General features: G+C 40.4%; 1 protein-coding gene across 1 annotated transcript in view; it reads right to left on the bottom strand.

Annotated features, from left to right (window-relative positions):
• Window positions 1–27,115, bottom strand: part of vps13d (vacuolar protein sorting 13 homolog D) — an 83,265-nt gene that overhangs the window by 32,927 nt on the left and 23,223 nt on the right. Inside the window, exons 20-39 of the mRNA XM_059332305.1 lie at window positions 24,325–26,595; window positions 24,042–24,193; window positions 22,358–23,431; window positions 21,511–21,601; window positions 21,292–21,418; window positions 20,487–20,667; window positions 19,047–19,229; window positions 14,493–14,628; window positions 13,019–13,238; window positions 12,442–12,613; window positions 11,299–11,414; window positions 10,259–10,483; window positions 9,144–9,445; window positions 8,201–8,334; window positions 6,186–6,341; window positions 5,010–5,196; window positions 4,844–4,918; window positions 3,703–3,903; window positions 1,983–2,072; window positions 949–1,089 (exon numbers count right to left, since the gene is read on the bottom strand). Of these exons, the coding sequence (XP_059188288.1) occupies window positions 949–1,089; window positions 1,983–2,072; window positions 3,703–3,903; window positions 4,844–4,918; window positions 5,010–5,196; window positions 6,186–6,341; window positions 8,201–8,334; window positions 9,144–9,445; window positions 10,259–10,483; window positions 11,299–11,414; window positions 12,442–12,613; window positions 13,019–13,238; window positions 14,493–14,628; window positions 19,047–19,229; window positions 20,487–20,667; window positions 21,292–21,418; window positions 21,511–21,601; window positions 22,358–23,431; window positions 24,042–24,193; window positions 24,325–26,595 (6,234 nt within the window). The remainder of the gene's footprint in view (window positions 1–948; window positions 1,090–1,982; window positions 2,073–3,702; window positions 3,904–4,843; window positions 4,919–5,009; window positions 5,197–6,185; window positions 6,342–8,200; window positions 8,335–9,143; window positions 9,446–10,258; window positions 10,484–11,298; window positions 11,415–12,441; window positions 12,614–13,018; window positions 13,239–14,492; window positions 14,629–19,046; window positions 19,230–20,486; window positions 20,668–21,291; window positions 21,419–21,510; window positions 21,602–22,357; window positions 23,432–24,041; window positions 24,194–24,324; window positions 26,596–27,115) is intronic.

Genomic DNA, 27,115 nt, shown 5'->3' with positions numbered 1-27,115 from the left:
AGTAGGGATGGGTACCTTTCACATCTGAACCGATACGGTACCGATACCCGGTACCTGGGAATCGGTACCGGGTACCCGTACTCAACGGTACCAATTTTCGGTACTTTTGCGTTTGTTTATGTGGTAATTAATGTTTATTTGTTTAATAATAAAATCAATTTTTTTCAATTCAACATATTTATTTCTCAAAATGTAAACTTTAAAAAATATATCAAAACAATATAACATCCAGGATGAGCAGTGCTTTATTGTTTTATTGTAACATGAAGGTTGCAGTGTTATCAAAGAATGCAGAGGAGCTCTCAGGTGCACGGAGGAGAAAAAAAAAAGGTTGCAAGTGCACGTGTGATTTGTTGTGATGACGTCGTAGCTGTGGGCGGAGCACCGGTCAGACAGTATTGTGGGCGTGGCATGGTTGGAATAAACAAAGTTGAGTCGGGCTGCTCTGTGAACATATCGAGGATGACGCAGGAGTCCGAGGGATTTAATTTCAGCGAGGCAGTTTGGAGTAAAGTGGCAGAAAATATTCCTGAGTTGAAGAGCGGAGTATTAGCGGAGGACCAGAGATGTAGCAGCTAGCTGCTAGCTGCTAATGACTGATCTACAGAAGAATGGAGAGAGCAAACGGAGAAAGGAAGGTCCAATCTGGAGGCAGACGAAGGCCAAGCCCGGGTAGAGACACTGGAGAGATAGCAGCTGGCGGCCAGCAGGCCGAGAGCCGGCTGTTGGTCTCTGGCCGGGGTGGAAGAGGGCAGCAGCTAGTGGCCGCGGTGAGCAGACAGGACCAGGCGAGGAGGTAAATAAAAAAATAAAAAATAGTGAACATGGTACCGTTTGGTTTTACATGAATCGGTACTCGGTAGTACCGACGGAATTCGATCGGTTCCTATAAAAGTACCGAATTCGGTACCCAGCCCTAACGACCAGAGAAGCATGTTAGAGTCTCACCCAGCAGGACAGACGTGATGTTGATGTCCAACCTCTGCTTGGCTCTGATCCCCATCTTGAAGCGAGGAGGGTGGAGACGCCCGGCGGCCTGCTGCTGCCAGGTCAGGAAGCAGGGCCAGGGCTCGATGAAGGGCTCCCAGCCTGCACACACACACACACACACACACACACACACACACATTACTCTCTAATGGAATCAATACTGGTCAACTCACTGAGAATACACCATCACTGGACCTTATGATTACTACTGGAGGTGTGAATCAGCTATCAGCCCCACAATATGATTTTATCACCATACTTGAGTCACAAAACAATATTATTGCGATTTTAAGCCTTTAATATATTGTGATTTAACTGTTAAACTGCATTTTGTGTCCACAAAATTAAATTCAAATCAAGAATTGTTTTGTCCAATGAGAGAAAATTCTCAGTCTGTTCATCTCACTTCAGTCTTTTTATTTCTCCACAATGAGTCAAACCCACAGACTGACCAACAAAGTATCCAGTCAAACTGAACTGAACTGATATCAAACATGTTGGACGACAACAACTGCAGCATTTTATCAAACTTTCCTCAATTTTAAGCTTCACTGCGGCTGTGTCCGTGGAGTCACATACCTGGTTCAGTGTTGTTAGCATGTAGATAAAGCTGCCTATAGATCTCTTTGATCTTCTACTTACATATGATACCAGTATCTCCAGTATATTCCTAAAAGTGAGCAAAAATACTGATGCTAAATAAATGCTAAATATCGATAGTTGGCGGCCATGAATTGATATTAAACTGCCATGCAAAAAAGCCCTACAGCTTTAAACTGGGATGCTCTGTCATTCATGAAAAGTAACATTTATTTATCTCTGTTAATCCACTGCAGCTGGATTAACGTTCTAATAAATCACTCCACATTCAACATGTTATTGTTGGCGATAGATGATTGTTTTAGGTTTTAGTGGGGCTGAATTTCCTTCATTGTCAATAAGATCCATGATTGAAACATGAAAGTGAAGCTTATTAAAGTAGATGTTCTTACCTGACAGCTCTCTGTTGTAATAGTCTCCAGACAGAGTGAAGCTGGCGTTTCCCTCCTGAGTGGATCCGATGCGCTGCAGCACATAAAGTCCTGCAACACAAACAATCACAGTCAGATACAACACGTCCATCTCTAGCTTCCTGGAGGTCACATTATTTACCCATGCATGTATCTGATTCATGTTTGTTATGCATGGAGGTGACAAATGACTTCACTAGTTCTCGCAGCATTCCTTTAACTGCATCTCATTAGGGCGATCTGATTGGCTGCTGCTTCATCAGGTAGATCCTCTTTGACGTAGCAACATTCAAACTCCACCTGGTGCTTTGTAGCATATCTAACATCACAGTAGCACATGCTAGCTCTTTAAACTGGGCATAGACCTGAGATAATGACTAGCTTTAACTCTGAGGTCTGTAGCGTTCATCCAGTTTCATGGTGAGGTTTGTTTGTAATAAGCTAACCAGCTAATACACCATCCATTCTCAGCTCAGATGGACCGCTGCAGATTTTAAGGGACACATAACAGGTCTGCTAGAGCTTCCTACTGAACACACACTGCCATTAAAAATGATTGAGAAGGCCCATGAAATGGTCCCTAATGCTGAATATTCCCTCCATGTCTGCAGCGTACCAGGCAGAGTGTGCTGACCCTGATTATTGTGATTACCTCATCAAAAAACACATTGTCTCAAAATAAAACTGCTCTGTGGCATGACCCCTCCCTGCAGCACTGAATCTCTCATCATCGCTCTGAAACAGGTTGTCAGCGTTAGAGAAATAACAAATCTTCATAACTTGTTTAACCCATTTAAGGCGGGAAAGTATTACCACATTTCTACCATTAAAACAGGGAGCGCTGTTGCGTCACTCTACCATTAAGGCCGGGACAGCAGATACGTCGTTTTGTAGTATTTGTAGTTCTTTTCCACCTATTTTCGGTCTCTTGTCCTTCTCAGCAGGAAGTGACGGAAGAGATCTGATGAAAACAGCGCCGATGATTTTATTGCTGATCTGGACTTTGAACCCTCGGAACCAATCGACCGGGATTTATGGATGAGGAATATGTTGTTAGACGACATATTTTCACCAAAGAACAGACAGATTTGTGGCCATCTGGAGATAATAATATTATTAATAATATATTAATATTAATAATAATAATACTAATTGATTGTGATGATGATATAAGAAATCATGACTGTTTGTCTTATATTACTTTATGCGTCGTTGAGTACCCTGAAAAGTGCAATATATAAAATGTATTATTATTATTATTATTATGATTATTATTATTTTTTTATTACAGTAGGCTAATGAGAACTATGTCTTGTTCTTCCAGTGGTCATATCATGTTAGCATCTTGCTAATGGGCATGTATTAGTATTATGCATAGGATTTTTTATTCAGTCAAATGTAACATTTGCTGAGTTTGTTGATTTTTTTAAAAACTTTATTGAAGGTTTGGACAAATAAACTCAACTTCGTATGAAAGCCACGGGTATGAGCTCTCAAATACTTTTGAATTTCATTTCTATCTGCTACAGAGGCTGAAGAATCTATTATGTACTAGGTGTTGAATTTCCAGAAAAGCTTCAGGTTTTAGGGGTTCTTCAGAGGTTTTCCAGGGATTGTTTCCAGGCGTTTGAGGCCTGAATGTGTTAATGCTGCAGGTTGTGTGATATGTAATGAGACCTAGTGTGATATGTGAATGACCTACTGGAGAAGGTGAGCTCAGCCAGCGGGATGTCACAGTCCAGACAGTCGTCGATGAAGCAGATGCAGACGCTCTCAGCCTTCACCTCCACGCCAGACAGAGGGGCCGAGTGGCTGCTGGAGCCGGAGAGGCTCCGGGCTCGGGCGTGGCTCGCCATGTTCTCAGCGTTCTCCAGCAGCCAGGTGGCGGCCTGGTCCAGCTGGCCTGAGGGACATTATATACAGGTATACAGTTTATACAGGTTATCATGCACATCACTCTGGTTAGACAGGTTATCATGCATGGGAGAGACTGGAGAGCTCTTCTGCAAGGTGAAGGTCTAAACCAGTAGAAATCAACCTTTTTGAGTCACGACCCCCAACATAACGTGACCCCCGCTCACTGAACACAATCTCACAGTTCAGATCACACAAACTCAGTTGATACAACACATTTTGGACAAATAATGAAGCACAGAAAAGAAACCAGATGACTAAAAAAAGTCACAAAATGTCTAAAAAAAGACACAAAATGACCAAAAAAAGACACAAAATGACCAAAAAAAGACACAAAATGACCAAAAAAGGAAACAAATTGACCAAAAAAAAGACACAAAATGACCAAAAGAGGAAACAAAATGAACAAAAAAGACACAAATTGACCACAAAATGATAAAAAAAATACACAAAATGACCAAAAAAAGACACAAAATGACCAAAAAAAGACACAAAATGTCTAAAAAAATACACAAAATGACCAAAAAAGGAAACAAATTGACCAAAAAAAAGACACAAAATGACCAAAAAAGGAAACAAAATGAACAAAAAAGACACAAATTGACCACAAAATGATAAAAAAAATACACAAAATGACCAAAAAAAGACACAAAATGACCAAAAAAAGACACAAAATGTCTAAAAAAATACACAAAATGACCAAAAAAGGAAACAAAATGACCAAAAAAGACACAAATTGACCACAAAATGATCAAAAAAAGACACAAAATGACAAAAAAGACACAAAATGACCAGAGGAATAAATCACGTGAACACTTTAACACAGTGGAGACAGAGCTGACTAAAATGATTTGGCGACCCCCAGAAATCATCTCGCGACCCTAACTGGGGTCGCGACCCCCAGGTTGAGAATATCTGCTGTGAATCACCTTTACAGTGGATCAGGGCTCGTTTACAGTCGTCCTTCCTGAAGCCGAGGTCCTGCAGACGAGTCAGCTGGCCCTCTGTGGACAAACACACTCATTAACACACAGCTCTATGGATAGAAAGACTCTGGAACAGCAGCTAGACTGGGACTGTGCTGGTCTTCAGTACCTATGAGGGCCTCGGTCTTCTGCCTGAAGCTGTCTCTGGGAGTAGCTGCCGGCTCGGTGAGGGGACCGGGGTCAGCGGGGTCCCCGGGCCCCGGGGGGGCGCCGGCCGTGGGGAGGGACTTAGCGATGGCCAAGAAGAGCTGGATGTCGTTGTAGGAGAGACGGATGTCCAGAGTAGGAAACTGGATCTGACAGAGGATCACAGGAACAACAGTTAAAGGGACCTTCCACCAGTTTACTGTCACTGTCACTGATGCTGACTTCTAGTCGTGTGAAAACTTGTTTTCTCCAGGGTTATTATAGTTCACGAAAACTAATGAAATAACCAAAACTAGAATTGAAAAAACATTTTCGTTCATTGAAATAAAAATAAAAACTGAAACTGCATTTTGTGGTTATAAAACTAAAATTATAGTGAAAATGTCCTTCGTTTTGGTCTTTGTCAACTTTTTTCCTCCGTAAACCTTTTTGGTTGATATGAAATCTATTTCATCTCTCTGGTTTTATGACTTAATAAACTTATTGGGGCTGAGATGGATCAGACAAAGGAAATAAAGGAAACATTTATTGTGACCTTATTGAATCTGGACCCAACAAATACCCCATTACAAAACAACTACAACTAATAAAAACTAAACTACAACTAATAAAAACTACACTACAACTAATAAAAACTAAACTACAACTAATAAAAACTAAACTAAAACTAATAAAAACTAAACTACAACTAATAAAAACTAAACTAAAACTAATAAAAACTAAACTACAACTAATAAAAACTACACTACAACTAATAAAAACTAAACTACAACTAATAAAAACTAAACTACAACTAATAAAAACTAAACTACAACTAATAAAAACTACACTACAACTAATAAAAACTAAACTACAACTAATAAAAACTACACTACAACTAATAAAAACTAAACTACAACTAATAAAAACTAAACTAAAACTAAGCATTTCCCAAAAAATAAAAACTAATTAAAACTATCAAACTCACTCTAAAAACTAATTAAAGCAAGTTGATTGCTGAAAAATGTTCAGTTCAACTTTTAGAAAATAAAATACTGAATCACGTGAGTATTATCTCCCAACATGCAGCTCATCAGATGATGGAGCTGATACCCTTCATCTTATTCTGGTTGTTTTTATTATTATTTATAAAGCTGACCTCCAGCAGCGGGGGGATGTCCTCCACGTTGAAGGCGTCCAGCAGCCCTGAGCTGCTCTGGTAGGTGGGGCTCCCACACAGCTCCACCTGGACGTTGACGGGGTCGATGATGGAGAGCGCCGTCTCCTGCTCGCTGCCCAGCCGGCACGAGAACACCTGAGGTCAGAGGTCACCACGTAGCATTAAGGCTAACACCATGCTAGCTGAAATATTTAGTCTAGACGGATTTCAGAATAAAGGCCTCCTATAAGAAGTGAGGAGCATTTATGGGTACAAGTCAGGAACCGGCCTACCTTACAGATCTCAAGGGTGCTGAGTCCAAAAAAAATGGTTCCCAAGCGAAATTTTGAGTTTTTGACCTTCTCATTTGTATCAAATGGCCAAATTGCCCATCTTGCTCAGTCATTGGACCATTTCCCCTTAGTTTTTTTGTAAGTAGGCAATCAAAGATGAGGAAATTAAGTTTCTGGATCTATAGTCTAGGGTCAGAGCAAGGATATAGTGGAGGCTCAGTGGCTTTTTATGTATAATATATATATATATATATATATATATATATATATATATATATATATATATATATATATATATATATATATATGCAAAATACTAACTGGAACATTTAAAAGTGATATTGATATTTATGTCAGCCTTAAAAAATTAAATTAATTTCACCTTAAAAGTTGGTATTTTGCATATATATATATATATATATGCATAAAAAAGGCTCTGAGCCTCCACTATATCCTTGCTCTGACCCTAGACTATAGATCCAGAAACTTAATTTCCTCATCTTTGATTGCCTACTTACAAAAAAACTAAGGGGAAATGGTCCAATGACTGTGCAAGATGGGTAATTGGCCATTTGATACAAATTAGAAGGTCAAAAACTCAAAATTTCGCTTGGGAACCATTTTTTTTGGATTCAGCACCCTTGAAATACGTAAAGTAGGCCGGTTGCTGACTTGGACCCATAACTGCTCCTCACTTTCACTTTTTGGACAATTCCGTCTAGACTATTTAGGTTGTAGTGTGTAACAATCCCCTATTACATACTTAACCATGTACTATATACTGAGCTTCACTGTGTAACTTGTAGTCATTAAGGGGAGGAGGAGATGGAGATATAGGGTGATAACAGTAGAACTGTTCTGTTCTATAAAGTCTAACTGCAGTAACTAGCAAAGGGTCAAACTGAGAAAAAGTGCTTTAAATTCTCTAACGTTTTTTAACTGGCCAGTCTAATGGGTTATTAGTAGATAAGTAATATGACACTTATTTCTTATGTATTGATGATGTCATTTTTATGCTCAAAAATCATGACAAATATTTGACCTTTGACCCCAAAAATGTAGTTACAGCACTCTGGTTTTACTGTAAAAGTTCTAATAGTCATTTAAAAACAGAGTGCAGTAACTATAATGTTGTTTATATTTTGTTTTCAGTGAATTAACTTTTTCAACTTGATTTTGTTATCAGTGTATTTAAAAGTGTTTAACAACTCTATTCAAATATTTGTGTATTTTAGACTTAATATTATAAAGTAATGTGATATTTTATTCTTAATATAATATCATCTCACTTGTTTGTTGTTACTGCAATTTTTACATCATTATTTATCTGAGATAAAGCAAAATTTAAATCTTAAACTTTGTCACAAGATAAAACAGACATCAAGGAGTTCATTTTTAGTTAGAACTCAATTTAGACAAAAAATGTAGTTACTGCAGCTAGACTTTGTAGGGCAGTGTGCTAGTAGCAGATTTAGCAGTAGTGTCTTCATTATGACTTATTGCAGTTTCCTGTATAGAAATAACAGTATTTGCTGTGGCAAGTACAAGAAGTAGAATAGATTAAAAATATTGATAGCAGCATTATTTTAGTTAATTCATCAGCTATTTGATAAGGAAGTCTCTATGAGATTGGGATACTCAGATAAAACCATTGGGGAATGGTAGCAGTGGTAAACTAGTAGCCTCATACTGCTGTTTGAGCATTAAATGAGTAAATGTCACCTCTATCCCTGCCAGGCTGCCAGAGAAGGGTCTGTCCAGCAGGCGGGGCTTGTATGTGAGGACCGTGGTGCCTTTCAGGATGATGGCGTTGGTGTCCAGGCAGGACGAGTCCTCCACCACCACAAACTCTGTTCCTGGAGATACAGAGACACAGAACCTGTCACATAATCTGTGGAGGACGCTTAGAAAGCCAGACAATTCACTGGAAGAACATTTATGCCAACATTTAATTTTGCTCAGTTAAATTATTATTATATGGACTTGTAAGAGTGTGTGTCCCATGTGTGTATATTCTATATCATATCATATATCAATGCAGTTAAAAGTATTCAGGATGTGCTTTCTTCTCCCCACTGATTGATCTTTCTCCAACCAACCCAACAGACAAAATCTTTCAAAAACATTCAAAAGCACAAACTCCTGACATTTGAAAATGTAGTGTGTGTTGCTGATGTTAGCTTAGTGTAGAGGGTGATTTATAATCTGGCTGCTCCTCCGTTAAAGGAGTTAATATCACTGACAACAGGAGAACAATAGGACGACCAGGAGAGGCAGATCAGCTTCTTCTATCAGAACCACTAATTATTAGAACTCAGAACCACATGAGATCAGAGACATCTGCACATTCGTTGGTTTTAAATCTAAAATAAAATCATCATGCACCTATAAACTCAAACATTAGCTCACTATTTTGCAATCTCTTAAGTGTATTTTAACATTGTGTTGTGTTGTCTTTCCTCTTGCTGTTGTCTTGTTGTTCTATTGTGTTTTAAGAGTGTGAAACTGTGTTGTTGCTGTCTGAAAGGCTTGTTGTTTGTGTTAGATTGTTGTTATTTGTTCCTGTCCAGGGACTAGAGATGAGTTTAGCTAGCAGCTAGCTCTGCTACAGCTGCGAGCCATGCACCGTCCCTGTTAAACAAACCAATCAATAACTAATAACAACCTGTGACGTTGATCTTGACCTCCAGGCAGCGGTCCTGGGTGACCGGCACCGTGGACCTCTTGGTGACCACCCCGGTCTTCACCGTCTTTGGCATGACGGCCCCGGTGGCGGTGGTGGCGGTGGTCCCGGGGCCCGAGTCGGTGCTGGTGTTACTGGGCCAGCGCTGCCGGGGCTCGGCGCCGCTCCACGCCTTCTCCACCGGCACCCGCAGGAAGTCTCTGACCAGCTGCAGCCAGTCGAAGATCAGGAAGACCCTCAGGTTGTTGAGCACCACGGTGAAGCAGGACGAGTCACGGGTGGATCTGAGGAGGAAAACTACTTAGACCTCCAACCAGGCTTGGAATTTCGTCATTTTAGCGGCAAGGCCATTTGGCCTTCCTGTTCACACTTATTTTAAGGGCACAAAGGCCGTTTGGTTAAACTACGCTGGTTTTACCTTTCAGATTAATACATTAACATTCTCATTCACCAAGAAACATTAATGCACAATATATTAATATATTAGAAAGAACCTTTTTGGAAAATGACAAATGAACCTGTTTTGAAAAGACGGCAAAATGAATCTCCTGCCTGAGTTCATCTCAGAGTAAGGAAAGAGAAATGCCTCCTCCTGCCATAAAAAGGAACCTGCTGAGGTGAATCTACATCAGCTAAATGTGGAGCCCTTGTTCCTGAGCTAGGGAAGACGTTAGCGCTATCCCAACTAGCTAGCTATGCTAGTTTTCATGACGCAAAAATGTAACGTTAACGAGTCAACTTTAAATAGGCTAATACAATGGTAATTACCTATCAATAGTACTTTCTATAAAAACGTAAATGTTAAGTTCTGTCAAATACTACCACATACTTCAGCTACAACATATCAGAACAGCTTGTCCCGCTAGCTTACCTGTGCTGCATCAACACATGGCTCATTAGAATATTCAATGAGCCATGTGTTGATGCGCACATGTCTGAAGCACGGGGAGTGGGTCGGGTTAGCGTTGTGTTTACTGGAACTTTGACAGGGGAGCAAAGGCCACCTTGGCCGTCGTGGCCGTCGTGAAATTCCCACCCTGCCACCAACTCTTTAATATCAAATTATGTTCCACAGGCTGACGATTCTCCAGGTATACCTGTAGTGCAGCTCCAGCTGCAGCGTTGCCCGGTTGGTTCCTGTTTTAGACGGCTGCAGGATGCAGTCGAAGACGTTGTTCCTGGCTCCGTCAGCTCCACCAGGGCTGGTGTTCTGCCCGCTGCAGCGAGTGTCGTAGGCCAGCAGGGAGTGGGACACCAGGTTGACGGACTTGGATCCGTTGGAGAAACTTTCAAAGAGCAGCTTGGACTTCATGAAGTCAAACCTTTGCAAGAGAAACGGAGATATGATATTGAAACGGCAGTATTATGTGCAGGATAAGGTGTGATGCAACAGAGAAGGTGTGATGTAGGCATATACAACTAAAAATACTTTAAAATCAATTCTAGATGTGATATGGGAGCCAGTGGCTGCATGATGTCATCTCTCTTTATTATAAAGCAGTCTAGCAGCAGACTTCTGGATAAGTTGCCTCTAAACTGATATTTTTGGATGATCTGTAAAAGATGCATTGCAATAGTTTTGTCTCGCTAAAATAAAAGCATGACTTGATTGGGGTTTTTTTTTTTTAAAGTAATTTCATTACAAATTACTCAATTTATTTATATTTAACAGAAACGTTGCTGCTATGCTGTCATCTAGCCTTCTGGAAGAAAAGCTGGAGTTTTTTGTGTGACTTTGGGTTTCTACAATACATCACATGTTTACATGCATACAGTCACGGAGAAAGTGACTGGACCAGCCTTGTTTTCTCTTTGCTTTCCTGTTCTTTTAATGCCTGGTACAACTAAAGGTACATTAGTTTGGACAATATAATGATTACAACAACAATAGCTGATAAGAGTTTAATTTAAGAGCTGATATCTAGACATTTAACATGGTTTTCTTGATAATAACCAAAATCATTATCAATAAAACCATGTTAAATGTCTAGATATCAGCTCTTAAATTAAACTCTTATCAGCTATTTTGTTGTTATGTTTGTAACAAGAAATTGAAGAAAACAAGGGTCAAATAATTTTTACATCCAGAAAAAAGTGCAATCTAAATTGATTTGTTAGAAGAAGCTAGAGGCTCCACCTGGCTAATGAGCGGGTCTGCTCCATGGAGGTGGGGTTGTCCAGCAGCTCCAGGCTGACGTCCATCATGTCCACCAGGAAGGACAAGGTGGTGTAGACGTCTCCACCCAACACCGTCTGCACAGGAAACACAAACAATCAGTCATTCAACTAGGACACAAAGTAGAACACTTGGAGAGATTACATCATGAAATAGACACAATGGATTCAGTGTTTCCCTACATTCATTCATTCATTTCACATAATCATTAATATCAATGTGCCACTAATGATTTCTACTCACACTGTGTGAGCTCAACAACAACACAACGTTATTCTCTACTTGTTTTGAGTCAACAATGAGCGCATCAAATCCTGTCAAATTCTGTGGGACCCTCTGAGGACATCAACGTAAAAGGAAACGTTCAAGCTGATACACGGTCTATATAGCGAGTAGCGCAGCTAACGTAACGTAGCGTAGCGTAGCGTAGCGTAGCTCCTTTGGGCAGTGAGCGGCAGTGTTGCCAACTTAGCGACTTTGTGGCTAGATTTAGCGACTCTTCAGACCCCCTAGCGACTATTTTTCAACAAAGCGACTAGCGACAAATCAAGTGACTTTTTCTGGTGTTACTGGAGACTTTTGGAGACTCGTTATTACTCCTCTTAAGGAGTTGCCTCCCCCGCAGCTTATTAAGAGTAAGAATGAGTCGAAGCAGCCCAGTCCTCCCGCAGCAGTCTCTCCCAGCTGCAGTCACAGAGCCGGAGGGGATGTTAACCCTTTAGCCGGTCCGAGGCCGGATGAAGGAGGAGGGTTGAAGTTGTGACAGGAGACGGAGCACTATCAGTTCTAAACATGTTTAGGGTGTTTTTACTCACTTTTTATCTTCCCCACAACATTATTCCTCTCTCCTACAGCGTCCATTACAAGAACATGCACATGGTCAATTATGCAAATTAGGCGATGATGTCATTTAGTGACTTCTTGACACTTTTAGACAGCCAATAGCTACTTTCCTTACTGAGGAGTTGGCAACACTGCTCATGGTCACGGACACAGAATAATTCTATTGTAAACACTATATATCATATATCAGATATGTCTCCGTTGACGTGTCATTTGTTCTCTGGGTTGGTCAACGTGTACATGTGGTTGCCTGTCTCTCACTAAGTTGCTGGGGTCCTGCAGGTTGTAGGGTCTCAGGAAGTCTTCAACAGGTTCTCCCAGGTTGTTCTCCAGCAGCCCTCTGATCAGCTGGTAGTGCTTCAGGTCCAGAGAGCAGTGGACCGACGACAAGCTGCCATGGATGGACATGTCAGGCACCGCATGGCTCAGCTCCCTGAAACACACACAACACATTATTATTTATTATTATACATACACATTACTAGCATTAACACACACAACACATGCATGACAAGGGATTACTAGCATTAACCTAAACAAAAATTGACAATGAATTTAAAACTAAAACTAATTTAAAAAAACAAAACTATTATAACCTTGATCCACACAGGAGAGAAAGATAGAGTTACTAGTGTTGTAAAAGAGCTAGCTTTGGCCCACAGACTATCATTTAAAGGATGTTGTACATTATAAGATGCAAGTATACAAAGTATTTTCTTTTGACACAGAGATACCACTGTGACATGCATAAAAATAAAACTAAAGTGCCCATGTCCAGAACCAGAACCTTGAACCTGATTTAATGACTCTTAGTAATCAAACAGAGAGCGGGGCATACTTGTCCAGGTTGCGTTCCACTTTGAGCTTGAGGCGGCAGCGGTCCTTTAACAGGTTGTCTCCGGTGCGACGGACAGAGTAGGAAGGAAAGACGAGGTCTGATGACTCTGATGGTTTGCCGACGCTGTCCCAGGGCTGACAGGGCAGACGCTCTGCAGCAAAGATATCCATCTCCTGCAGGTCCAGGGCAATGCAGTCCAGCAGGCACACGTGGTCTTCTTCTACTGGGGGAACAGAACAAACAGCCTTTAACCCTCTATGGTACGCATTATCAAGCCAGTTAGGACAAAAATGTGTTTTTTTTGGTCTTAAAATAGACTAAATAAACATAATCTGAAGAAATGTTATAATTCTTTCTTTTTTGGAAGTTTTTGGGGTTTGTAAGAAAGTTTTTAAAATTAATTTTAATATAATTTATTTAATAAACGTGTGTAAAAGATTCAGTAGCTTCAAAAGGGTACAATACATAACATTTTACATTTAAAAACATTATAAAAGGAACTTTTTAAACCGGTTTCCTGTCTGAATGTTGCCTGTAGGAAACATTGAACCATTGAACCAACGACCCATTGGAATTAATGAACAGTCTGAGTGTATGAAACTATCAGAAATGAAGGTTTACTCACCTATCAGTAGGAATATATTTTTTTCCAAATGGAAAAGGGCCAGGAAATTATGTTTTGAGTGATTTTTTTGTGGCGCAAAATGGAAAAACTGTTTCCTTTGGAAAAATCTGCAAAATAGTGTTCCAATATGGCCTCCTGGAGATCATGTGACTAATTAAAGCATTGCTATTGGTTCCCTATACTCTTCCCTCTTTTTAAAGTATCGCGTCACTCAAAAACATGCATTGTAGAAATTTGACAGGCCAAAAATGGGGCAACACCGTACCATAGAGCAGCTATTCTCAACCTGGGGGTCGGGACCCCAATTGGGGTCGCGAGATGATTTCTGGGGGTCGCCAAATCATTTTGGAAGTCAGCTCTGTCTCCACTGTGTTAAAGTGTTCATGTGTTCATGTGTTTTAGTCTTTTTGGTCATTTAATGTCTTTTTTTTGGTCATTTTGTGTTTTGTTTTGTCATTTGGTGTCTTTTTTTTGGTCATTTTGTTAGTTTTTTGGTCAATTTGTGTCTTTTTGTGGTCATTTTGTGTCTTTTTCTGATAATTTTGTGTCATAAAATATAAAAAATATATATAAATGCACAGACAGAGAGGTGTTTTAGTTGTTGTCTGCTTCATTGTTTGTCCAAAATTAGTCGTATCAACTGAGTTTGTCTGATCTGAACTGTGCGTGTGAGATTGTGTTCAGTGAGCGGGGGTCACGGACAACATGCATGTTAAATTGGGGGTCGCGACTCAAAAAGGTTGAGAACTACTGCCATAGAGGGTTCTCAGGTGTCTACTTCTACCTCCAACATACAGGACTTGCAGTTGACCTTCATGGTTTTCTTTCAAACTAAACAGTAATGCTGACCTAAGCTGTGAGGTTCTCCTTCCTCGGGGTCAGTCCGTGAGTCCGGGGCCTGAGGCCTGCCCAGGGTGAACCCTGTGGGAGGAGGTGCCTTAGGTTTCTCCTGCTTACTGCTCCTCCCTGCACTCCGCACACGCTCCTGTTTCAGGACAGAGCTCCGTTAGTACGATCATTAGAAAACACACAGAAGGAGATGATAACTTCTTAAAGGGGCCAAAGAACATAAGTAAACACAACATCATTTAATCATAGTAATTAAATAAATAACAATGGTTCGGTTATGTTTTCCTATTGGAAAGACATTACAATCTGGTTCATGTGGCTGTGTAACAGAACAACAGGTGTTTCTGACTATTTTCTTACGGTTTGCTAATGGTGATAGCTCACTGAATTCCCCTTTAAAAACAATAATAACTCAATGACATGGTGCCATTATCTCCTAAACCAAAAAAGAAAATCCAACACAGCAGTGAGATAGTCTTTTCCACACTTTGTAACTTAAAGGGGACATATTATACTCATTTTCAGGTTCATACTTGTATTTTGGGTTTCTAGAACATGTATACATGCTTAAATAGTCCAAAAATATATAATTTTCTCATACTGTCTGAACCACTTTAAGCCCAGTATGCTTCAATTGGCTTGTGAGAAAAATATGGTGCACCTTTACAAAGGTAGACCTTTAATGGAGATAAATGAGTCTGCATGTGACAGAAAGGTGAGCCAAAACTAAATTACTTGTTGAATCACATTTTCTGATCGAGGCAGACAAAAAACGATTTGCTTTATTACGGGTGGAGATTTGGGAGGCAGTTAAGATACCCAAATGTGTGTGCAGAACCATTGAAAAAGTGAGTTTTTTTAATATGATGTCCTCTTTAAACAATACGTTTTACTTGAGCTGTTGTTTGCATTTTGATTCAGTGGATAAACTAGTAAATTCTCAATGACAGCAAAAGTGAAAAAACAAAAAACGTATACTGGTATTTTAAGACCAAACTGTATCAAAACAATACACCAACTTTCACCAGTAAGTTCTCAGTGAACAGTACATGACTTCATACAGGCCAGTTAGTGTTGGCAGGTTAAATCACGCCTGGTGTCGTGCTGTGGGATTGTTTTAGTGTTCAAGTCACTGCCCATTGTTCTCTTAAGATTATTTATTAATTCATTCATTATGCATAACTAACTGCTCACCCAAACTCGGGTCATGGGGGGCTGAAGCATCTCAATCACCTTTGAATTAATTAAAACAAATTCTGTTGAGTTTTGAAAAAAAATACTGCTCCTTCCCTTTTACTAACGGCAAAGAACTCTTAATATGCAGACGACTTTCTTCTATTCATTTCTAATCCACTTCCATCTATACCAGCAGAGCAAGTTACTAATATAATTTGATTAATGGTGGGAATCTGAATCTGTGATCTTAAATATTTTAATAATTTAATTAATTTAAAACATCCCAGAAACATTCTACCCTTTCCTTAAATATGTCTTTCCAAAAGCTCTTCAATCTGAAACATCACATTTGTTGGAAAACAGAATGGTAGAGAAACAGGGATGTACAGTCAATGAAAATTAGCATGTAATCCTTTATACATTAACATATAGAATCTACTGTACAAGAGATTAAATAATTGAACATTATGTAACTACACGGTCGCCATGAAGTTGTCAGATTCTATGTGATTTGTGCTGTTCATAAAAAAGGCTGGTGTTTGTGGTAAATATGCAGAAGGTGTCTCTGAAATATTCTGCTTCATAATTAATTATAATCATTATCATGATGCTGCATGATTAGTCATGTGCTTTTGTTTACTCAGGAACAATGTCAGTGTGTTTTCACAATAGATTGTACACAGTATATTGAAATTAAAAAAGAAAACGTATAAAAAGTCATACAGTACGAGCACAGTCATGGAACTTGAAAAGTTGGTGTATTATTTTAAACAATACATGCAACATGTTGCAGAAAGCTCAGTCCATCAGATAAACTGCAAACCAACACTGGACAAGATTTCATTACAACTAAAGCAATGCAACACCAAATCATTCCAAACTATATCACCAGAGGAGTATTAATATAAAACCCAAACCAAATGCTCTCACAAAAATTAAAACTGCAGTTAAGTGTGACACACGCTAGGGGTCACACTTAAAACTTGGAACTAAATTCTGCTTAATATTAATGTAATCGCTTTATAAAATACAGTAAATTATCTGGTTTTGAGCTGTTACTGATAAGAATACATGTTATGATAAGACTGTTAATGTGGAGTAAATCAAATATTGCAGTAAAAAGTAGTAAATACTCCAATCACTATATCACTTTAACATTTATAACTGTAAATGACCTTTAGCAAGGTTCCTATTGGTGTATTTGTATTATATAGCTTGTTTTTTTTCTTCATGTTTGTAAATTTTCTAGGTGTTTTACAATGTTGCGATGCTTTTATTTTTGAAAAGGTGCCGTCCAGTGTGAAACGGGTGCTTTTATTTTGAAAGGTAGTGAAAGGAAATAACAGGTAGAACGGTTAAAATTAAAAACAAACGGTAAATAATAACGAGTGCGTCGTAATTCATATAAAGTTGATATAAAGTATCAAAGGGCTTCTATAGTGGCGGCTGACAGGGCACAGTATATATATATATATATATATATATTAGTGGCTATATTTGTTGTCTTAACTAAAGTAAAAGTGCTTGTTTGGTCAAGTGCTAATGCTAATGTTTGTTAGCTATTACGGTGCATTCACAAGGTGACCAAGGAATGTCTTATTTTTATGTTCATGGAGCTTTGATTTTAAATAAATCTTGTGAACTATCAGTACAGTCTATGGTAAAGAGTCGAGTCTTTGCAGGTGGGTACGTAAACCACCTTTAAAATAAAAGCACTGTGGTTGTATTGATTTCTAATTTCTGGGTGACCTCATGTGGGCCGGACGAGGGCAGCCAAAGGGCCGGATGTGGCCCGCGGGCCGCCCAATGCCCGGGTCTGCTCTAGCTCATTAATGGGAAACCCTTACGCCACTACGTCAAGAAGCTGCCAATATCATGATATTCATTTTTTTGCTCATAAAAAAATATACCGGTATAATCCTCAACGATAGGATTTGGCACACCCCTAACACACGCCAACTGTTCTGTCTCTGACCAATAAATCACTGGATATACTGTCAGCTGGTGTTGTGTGTTGATGGATAGTTTCTGGTGCTGTGTAACTTGCTGTAGGAGGAAAATGAAATGGTAAAACTGTTTCATGTGACATTCCTTTTCCACACCAAAGCAAACACATGCAGTTGTACCTTGTAATGGGATGGATCCTTGTATGAATTTGCATGCAGTATAAAATTCTTCACAAAAAAAACAAGATGCATATGAAGGTCCAGTAAAACATTAAACTCTCTCTTAAATATAATATTATAATAAATAAGAACATGAACAGGGCCCTGTTCTTCACACATGGAGGAGTTTGGAGGTAAAAGTCAATTTTGACACAGCCTAGAATTTTAATTTAATTTTGATTTTGGAAAAGAACAACTGACAAGTAAAATCAGCAAGGCTTTTTTGTACAAGTATTGCATTTTAATTTGCATGCTAAAGAATAAAACATAAAACAAAAAATACAATAAAAAATAATGTAAAAAGGTACTAACTGCTACACATAAAGAGTCTCCAGACACGCTTTAAAACGTTTCTGCTCCGACTGGTAATTTGTGTTTGATGTGTGGTTTTTCCACTGAAAACTACCTTTTTAAAAGCACATCAGCTCATCCCCATATTGATTCTCACCGAAAAAAACTTTTGGGTTGAAACAATTTATTTGAGAGAAATTCAAAATATCTGAGTCGGACTAACAAACTATATAGCTTGATTTATATTTTGTGAGGTTTTATTTCATATTTAAGGTTGTTCCTCAGATTAAAAAGATGAAAGTAGCAGAGTGCACCGATCTGATGTAAAACATCAAGTGCTGCCTTTATTACAATATATAAGTGTGCTGCTATTCAAGAATCTATAAGACTTAACAGCTTCATTCTAGTTAAAATAACAAATAAAGCATATTCAGCAAGTTTCAGCTGGCTAACCTAGTATTAGTCTGGATTAGTTAAACCATGTTTGAATAATAGGGTCCTGAACCTAATGAACATCAGACGGGGAGACTTGAATTTAAGATGGCTAACTTCTAGGCCAAAAGCTTCTTTAAAAACAATTTATTTAAACAAATGAGTAGTTTGACAAATCCACAGACAGTTAGAGTTGTTGAATAGTTTAGTTTTGGAACCACTCTTTATAGAAAACCACGATGCATTTCTGTATTCATTGAGCATTTCAGATCAAATTCATTAAGTCAGTTACCAAAATAAGAATAATAAGAAATAATTCAGGGTTCCCAGTGCTTTTCGGGGAGCCTGCTATGTGGATTGAGGTAATCCATTCAATGCATGAATGAATACAGTGAGAAAGGACGGCCGGGCGGAGTGCATTGGTGGATGAACGGGCAGCGTGACTCACCAGAGAAGGGAAAAAGGCGTGAGCCATGGTGAGTTTCTCTACCTTGTCTTGGAGGGAAAAGGTCCCATGAGCCCCAGCAGGCAGGAAACAGTTCTGCACCCTCAGCTGGCCGAGGTTGGCCACAATGACCCTCGGTGAGCGAGAGCTCTCCGGGATGAGGATCACTGGGGCCCCGGCCTCGATATCCAGCAGGACCCTGGACGCCCGCTGGGGATGATCCCTCACCTGCCAGGTAGACACCAGACAGAGCAGAGAGGAGGAGGAGGAGGGGAGGGAGGGAAGGCAACAAGTTATTTCAACCGGTCATAGAAATTATTGTGCACTAGACAGTGAAATGGCAACCTGTTGCTATCTACGTCTGCACACATTTTGATAGAAGTGTCCGGTTTCTTTGAACAAAGACAGTTGATTTCTTCTGTTTTGTGTAATCTTTATTCCTTTCTGCCTGTTTAATTTCGTATCTGTTTCGTTTCGTATCTGTTTATTTCGGTCAATACATGTAATCAAAACAGAAGCAACAAACCAGAAAAAAAAACATTAATTAAAGTAAACAACATGTAAACAGAGAGAGAAAATTGATGATAGACCTTTGGACCGAAAAGACTGAAGCAGCTTATTACGCCTGTTACAACTCAAGTAAATTTAAATATTAGTAATGTACAATCTGTTATTTATCAACAAAAGAAATAAGCAGTCACAAAAGAGAGAAAAGAAAGAAGCTTCTTACTCATTACTCTAACTTATATGAATTAATCATCCTATTTTTAAGTACATTTTTTTGAATAAGTTAATGGTATTGCAAGTTTTCAAGTCTTTCTGAAATGACAATGGCTTTGTCTTAGATTGAACATTTTCTGAATACAGTCAGGCAGCATGTTGTTATTTTTTAACATAAACTGTGCTGTTTTAAAATCCACCAGTTCTTTGAATTTGAGTTCATTTAAATTAATAAATAATTGATTGGTTGGATGCTTATAATCGACTTTGTTTATAAGTCGTTTATACGTTTTTTTGAAGTAGAAAAATTGGTTTGGTGATTGACTTAAATGTGTGTCCCCACACTTCTATGCAATAGGTTATATATGGTTTTATTAGGGATTGATACAAAATTTTTAATGAGTTTGTTGTTAAGATATTTTTACATTTATATAGAATTGCCATAGTTTTTGATATTTTATTCTTTTATTCTAATTCAGTCTTGTTCAAACATTGCAGAGCGTCTTGTTTTCCATTTACAAAAAAACCCCATTCATTCAAAATAAGTATCTATTGTAACTGTAAATAGATCATTAAAAACAACCTTAAAGCATCAAAGACCATTCAAACATAGATTGATCCTCTCAAACATCTGATTGGACCTAATCAAGCTTTGGTAGCAGGAAATTACAAGCTTTTCAATGGTATAAATGATCTTGGGGCGATGTTGAGTTGACTTATATTAACTAGAGTGTGAAACTCTCTCATGGTGAAGATAATACTCACAGCCTGGCCCTCCATGGCAGCCCTCTGCCTGCCAAGGACGTCCTGTAGCTGGGTGAAGTGCTGGATGAAGGCCACCACCTCGGCCTGGAAGCGCTGCGTGTGGACGTACTGCACCGAAGCCATTTGCAAAGACACCTTGATGTCACATTCCCGCTCCAGGTACGGGTCAGGCTGGCCATACCTGGATAAACCACATCACAAAGGTGAAGAAAAGGGAGACAGATTCCTCCAGTTTCTTCAGTATTATGCACACACAATACCCGGTCCTCACTCTACATCAAATTAAAAATACCAAAAACCTCCACCTCCATTGGTCTCGCATCCTTTCAATCGGCTGCTGCCGTTGACTGGAACGCTCTGCAAAAAACCCTCAAACTGGACCAGCTCATCTCCATCCCTGCCTCAAAGCTGCTCTCAGACCTTCTCACTGACTCCTGCAACTGTTTTTCTACCATCTAATACCACCTCACCATGTTTTCTCCATATTTCTTTTGTTGACTGCTGTTTGTCTGTCTGTCTGTCTGTGATATTGTTGTAATTTTATGTATATGTGTGTGTGTGTGTGTATATATATATTTTGTTATCTGTTATTGTTGTTGTTGTTGTTGTTGTTGTTGTTGTTGTGTTTTTACGGTCCTTACTGTGTTTTACTCCCTAGCCCACCTCCCCTTCCCTCAAGTGGCCCTTGTCGCTTGTCAGGCCGCCATTGTAAATAAGAATTTGTTCTTAATGACCTGCCTGGTTAAATAAAGGTGAATGAAAATGAAATGAGAATATTTATCTGCTGAAACTTTGTGGTTCATACTTATGGATGTTGAAGATAAGAGCCTCCCCTCCTCTGGTGGTGAATCTCTCTCGGTACAGGTCACCATGTGGCGTGAGGTCACTGAGGGACAGACTTCCTAGACTGCCTTGTAGCGCCAGGTCACCATCTAAATAAAGACATCAACAACATCAAACATCAACCCATTTACTTTAAGGACAATTATGTGTGTTGTGTTGGCTGTTTTTTTTTCATACACACCCAACATTTCCACATGAGCAGATAACTTGGACACGCTAGCTCTGGCTAGCTCGTTGAGTTTCTTGTTCAGTACAAGAGACAAAGAATGAACCTGAAATGAAAACAAGGGCAGATGTAGTCAGGAAGTATTCATTGAAAATGTTCCAGAATGGTTCTGTGCTATAAAACAGTTAGTGTAATATTGACACTACACATTATACCATGGTTTCACTGCTTCAGCACAGTGAAGACATCAGTCCTGTTCCAGTCACAGTGGACTGGAACTTAGATCAGAACAATAGGCCTCATTCACCAATATTTACTCTTTTCTTCTCATTCTTTACGTCTTTTTTTATTCCTAAAAAAGTTTCTCAGAAAAGTCTACATCAGACTATTGAAGGTGTTCTTAAACTCCACAATTGTTTGCATCTGTGTTCTTAGAATGATGAATCCCATTTCCTTGTAAGTTGTTACCTAACAACAAATCCCAAATGTACGATATTTATAAATATGCTATTGCTACACTTAATGGCAAAAATTGCACTGGTCTGTTGGACTTGAACACAAATAAACAATATTTTTGTAGCTTAAGCTTATGTATTCAGTCATTATTCAATGGAATACTAAAAATCCATGTGAAAAAAATTACTTCTCACTGTTCTCAGGTCAAATATTTATATGCGATTAAAATGCGATTAATTTCGATTAATTAATTACAAAGCCTCTAATTAATTAGATTAATTTTTTTAATCGAGTCCCGGCGCTAAAAATAACATAATTGTAGTGCTGTACATGAATATGTAACTTGACTTGTATCATTTGGACAGCCGAGCCATTTCAACAACATGGACCAGGTCCAGAGTCCTACCTTTAGGTCGACTTTAGTGTTTACTGCCTCGGTTGTTTCCTCCTCGCTGAAGTCTGGCTCATACAGAGGATGTCCTGGCTCGTACAGAGGATGTCCTGGCTCAGGCTGAGGGGACATGGGGGGCACCTTCACTGCATGATTATTGGCCGTGGAGCCAATCCCAAAGAAGTCGAGGATAACCACCCAGGTCTGCAGAGTGATCAAAACGTCCAGGCAGTTAAAGTCAACATCCACGCTGCGTCCCACTCCGCCATATCGTGTTCTGAACTCTGGGTGGTTCTGGTCCACCAACAGCACATTGATATGAACTAAGGAGTCGTCAAAGTCTGGGGGTGGCTGAGGGGACGGTCTGTGGTGGGTCGGAGAGGGAGGCGGAGTGCTGGGACAGTCGGGGTCCCTCTTGGATTTGCGACTGCTAGCTGAAGGAGTACTGGGATGCCTCTGGTAGAGCTGGAAGACGTTCTGGGCCTCCTCCATGTGTGCAGGCAGGGAGCGGGGCATGTCTGGGTACAGAGCGTTGGATGCTGATGGACAGCTTTGGGAAAGGTACTCCTTCGGGCTGAAGGTGGAGGGCTTGGGAGCTCCACGAGACACCATCAAATGTTTGTACTTAGACTCCGGGTTCTGCTCCAGGAGGTCCTCCATTAGCAGCGAGCGCAGAACCAGCTTGACTGTCAGTAGATGTGGGTGGTCTTTGGTAAAGTCTCCCTCCAGGTCTTGGAAGCGCAGACTGACCAGGTCCTGGGAGCCCTGGGTCAGGTCAGCACTGAGCTGGACCTGCAGTTCTGCCACATGTAGGGTGACCTTTACCTGAGTGAATGATGTGTGCAGAGCAGGTTTGTGAGCCTGTAGAGGCAACGGAGAGGAAAGTGACGAGTGGGAAAAGTTGATATAGGGAGGATCCCTTGCAAACAGGCCTCCCTGAGGGTCAGGGAAGCGGTGAGGTCTGGTGGAGGAAGGAGTTGGTGGAGGAGGTGTTGGTGGTTGGCTGGGTGTGCAACGTTGCTCCTCAATCAGGGACAAATTGTCCAACGTCTGGAGGACTTGTTCATATACAGGCTTGCAGAGGAACACCTATAACCAGAGTGTCAAATATTGTCACAATTAATAAAAAAAACAATAAACTCACATGAAAGATTTGATTTAAAGGCTCTGCAGACCAGACAGATAAGCAAGATGTGCTCTGCCCTAATAAGAGTAGAGTCTAGTCGACCAAAATCATTATAATTAATTTACCGTAGGAGTGCAGGGCATTTAAAATCTTTGATCAAAAATTCAGTTCTCGGCTGGGAAAAAGGCTTTTTCTTTTTTTGTTGTAATGTAATCTACAGAACTCTAATTAAAATGTGGTTCAAATTCAGGAGAACTGGATACAGGATTCTGTTCCCAATTTTCTCTCATATGTTTCAAGAAAAAGGTCTGTTTTAATATAGTTTTTTTTCATTCATTTGAGAGAATAAGAAGAATTCCTCACATCACAATAGTAATGTTATGATTCTTATCCAGTTTTGTAGTGACACAATATTGTGTTGCTGTGATTTTCTCTTTATTACAATAACGTTGTTTTTACTTTATGAATAATTTGGGGACCGAGCACTGACGTCTGCTGCTTGCAATGAGGACATTCTTTGAATAGCAGTTTATATTTAGGAATTTACAGCATTAATACTGATATAACGTTTACCTGAACAGGGTTGACGAATCTGCCCTCAATCCTCAGTAAGCCTGTGCTCTTGCAGGGCTCCTCAGCGGTGAGGAAGTTAAACTGGGCATCTTCATCAATGGAAACTTTCTCCAGAGTGAACTGTATAGTGGTGTCTTTCAATATATGAAAAGCTGATGAAGAAAAAAAAGGAAATTAGGTTAGCTTGTGTCACACAAGTTGCTTGCATTATTTGCATTACCAAGCACAAAAAAACTAGCACTCAGAACAGAACAATGTTTTAAATATTGAATATGATTCACACCTTTTCCACGGCTGAGGGATTCAAAGAAGTCGTGACGGGTGAACTGTGGTTCGTCCTGATTGACGCTCCCGTTGCGGGATGGTGACATGCTGGCAGCCTTTTCCCCCCTGGGTGCCCTCTTCAGGACCAGATGACTCATGTTGACTGAATACAGTCGAATGTCCTTCACCAACACTTGCAGCTTCTCTCCTTCAGAATCTTGCCCAGTGACAAAATTTTGGATCGTTATGCTTCCCAAATGACCAACCAGTAGCTCAGGGTGTCCAGGTTTACGGGGAATAGACACAACTGGTGATTCAATGCTAATATTAAGAGTCAGCTTCACCAAGAATGTGTCTAAGGCAGATTCAGGTTCCTCCATGGGAAGATCCTCCTCATCCTCATATGGATACGTCCAGCACTGACTCTGAGTTCGACTTCTTCGTGATGGAGTCTCAAAGAGGGAAACCATGCCGCTGTACTCTGCGGTTTTTGTTGCCAGGACTGTTGACACTTTCGTGGCAGCACTTTTCAGCATGGAGCGGAAATTGTCTTCGACCTCATTGGCAGACAGACTCAGCTCCTTCAGGAACTTGGCTGAGTGGTTGTAGTGCAAGGATGCCATCTGAAGTTGCAGGGAACATTCCCCTTGGGACTTCTCCATGAGGCGGAAATTTAAAGCTTCTGATGGAGAACCTCCTGTGTCAGTGAGGAATGTTAATCCACCAAGAGCTGAGGAGCTGTCAGTATTGCCAATACTGACCACAAACTGGCTTCGGCCTCCTTCCTGGGTCAGGTCCACCAACTGCATGGACCCAAGTGATCCATTGATGTCCAACCGACTGCCCATGGACACATTGACCTTGGTTCCAGCGATGCTGGCAGTGGCGATCTTCAGCCCTTTCTTCTCAGCACCCAGGACAGTGCCAGTAGACACAGTCCGAAGGAGAAGTAGGTTGAGACGGTGGATCTCCACAGTCAGTTCTTTGTTCTGGTCATAGGTGGCCTGATATGTCCCCTCCTCTTCTTCGCTGCAAGGCGGTGTTGTGTGTTGTTGCGCTGAAGATGTCCAGGTGCTTTCTTCCTTGGGGAAGGACTTCTGGAGGAATTTGAGTAGCTCCACCATGGTCTCAGGGTTGAGAATGATGTCCAAGTTATTGACCTGCATGCTTGTCACCTGAAGGGAGCTGTCCAGGTTCATGGAGGGGCAGTCTGAGCTCACAAACTGGTATTCAAGCTTAATTAGGGCCTCTTGGTCTTTGAGAAAGGAACTGAAGGGGGAGATCCTATCCATGGGCATACCAGAGGATGACTCGGTACAATGGCCTTGATGCTCAGGAGACCTACCATCAGTCGACACCGGAGATGAAGGCTGGCTCTCTCGGAGGCTGCCCGTGGGTATGTCAAAACTGAGATTCTTATGAGAAGCCACAAGGAGGTCAAAATCTGAACCATAGGTCTGTAAGGTGTCTACCAGCAGAAGACCATGGACTGTCAGAGAGACTTCAGCATCATAAGGGCGCTTGACAAAATGAGCATTTGTGCCAAATACCTTGAGAACAGATATGTATCGGCCATCACTTTCTACCCCAAGCTGCATGTAGTTAATGTTGAACTCAGCTAGAAGTAGACGGGATTCCACCAGGACTTCCCGTGTGTGCTGCTCTAAAGTCATCACGCTCTGCGTCAGGTTCCTGGCTGAACCTTGCAGCTTCCAGGAGCTGTCTTCCCTCTGAAAGATCTTGTCATGGCGGAGAGTAAGGGGGTCAGGAGACCTGATGTTTGGGCCTTTCTCTTGGCTTTTATCCCCTTCACTGGCAGATGGACTGCTTAGCCTAGCCAGACAACTTCTGAGGGCGGTCATCTTCTCCAGGTTGATATGGACCTTCAGGTCTGGTAGGGTTCCTGACAGCACAGCTCCGGGGAGCTGGGGGTCTGATGTGTAGCGGAGTCGCTGCTCGAGCTGCAGCAGCACATTAAACTTCTCCACCACATGAGTCGGCCCTACCTCGCTCTCCTGAAGATGTTTCCAGTTGTCCTTACAGCGACCAACCATTATCTGCAGGTCCTTGAATGACAAGGAGTATTTTTCGTAAAGCTTTCTGCTGTAGGCCAGAGCACTTTGAGGGGACTCAAGGCTGGAAAGATCAGGACCTTTGAGTTGTTCTTTCAAAGGCAAGTCTAGTTCAGGAGGTGGAGACTCTGGTGGGGTGGCGAGGGGGGTCTGGTACTCATCATCACTCATGTCTTCCCTTTCAGGTTGAGTAGCTTTAGAGCTGGCTTTACAGTCATCTTCAAAGAAAATGAACAACAACAGGTATGAGTTAGAAACTATTCAAAAGAATGACGATATTTCGAACTACACTACCGGTCAAAAGTTTTAGAACACCCCAATTTTTCCAGTTTTTTATTGAAATTCAAGCAGTTCAAGTCAAATGAACAGCTTGAAAGGGTCCAAAGGTAAGTGGTGAACTGCCAGAGGTAAATAAAAAAGGTAAGGTTAACCAAAACTGAAAAATAATGTACATTTCAGAATTATACAAGTAGGCCTTTTTCAGGGAACAAGAAATGGGTTAACAACTTAACTCTATGGAGTCTTGGGCTATTTTGTCCATTTTGGAATTCTTTTCATGTCTTTGTAAGTCATTTTGTGTCTTTTTTTGGTCATTTTGTGTCTTTTTTTTGTAATTTTGTGTCTTTTGGTGTCTTTTTTTGTCATTTTGTGTCTTTTTTTAGTCATTTTGTGTCTTTTGGTGTCTTTTTTTGTCATTTTGTGTCTTTTTTTAGTCCTTTAGTCCAACATAAAATGTGA

Source organism: Centropristis striata, chromosome 5 (assembly GCF_030273125.1).
Source record: "Centropristis striata isolate RG_2023a ecotype Rhode Island chromosome 5, C.striata_1.0, whole genome shotgun sequence".
NCBI classification, from domain to species: Eukaryota; Metazoa; Chordata; class Actinopteri; order Perciformes; family Serranidae; genus Centropristis; species Centropristis striata.
Note: the sequence above shows the minus strand (reverse complement) of the source record. Positions and strands in the feature narration are given on the sequence as shown.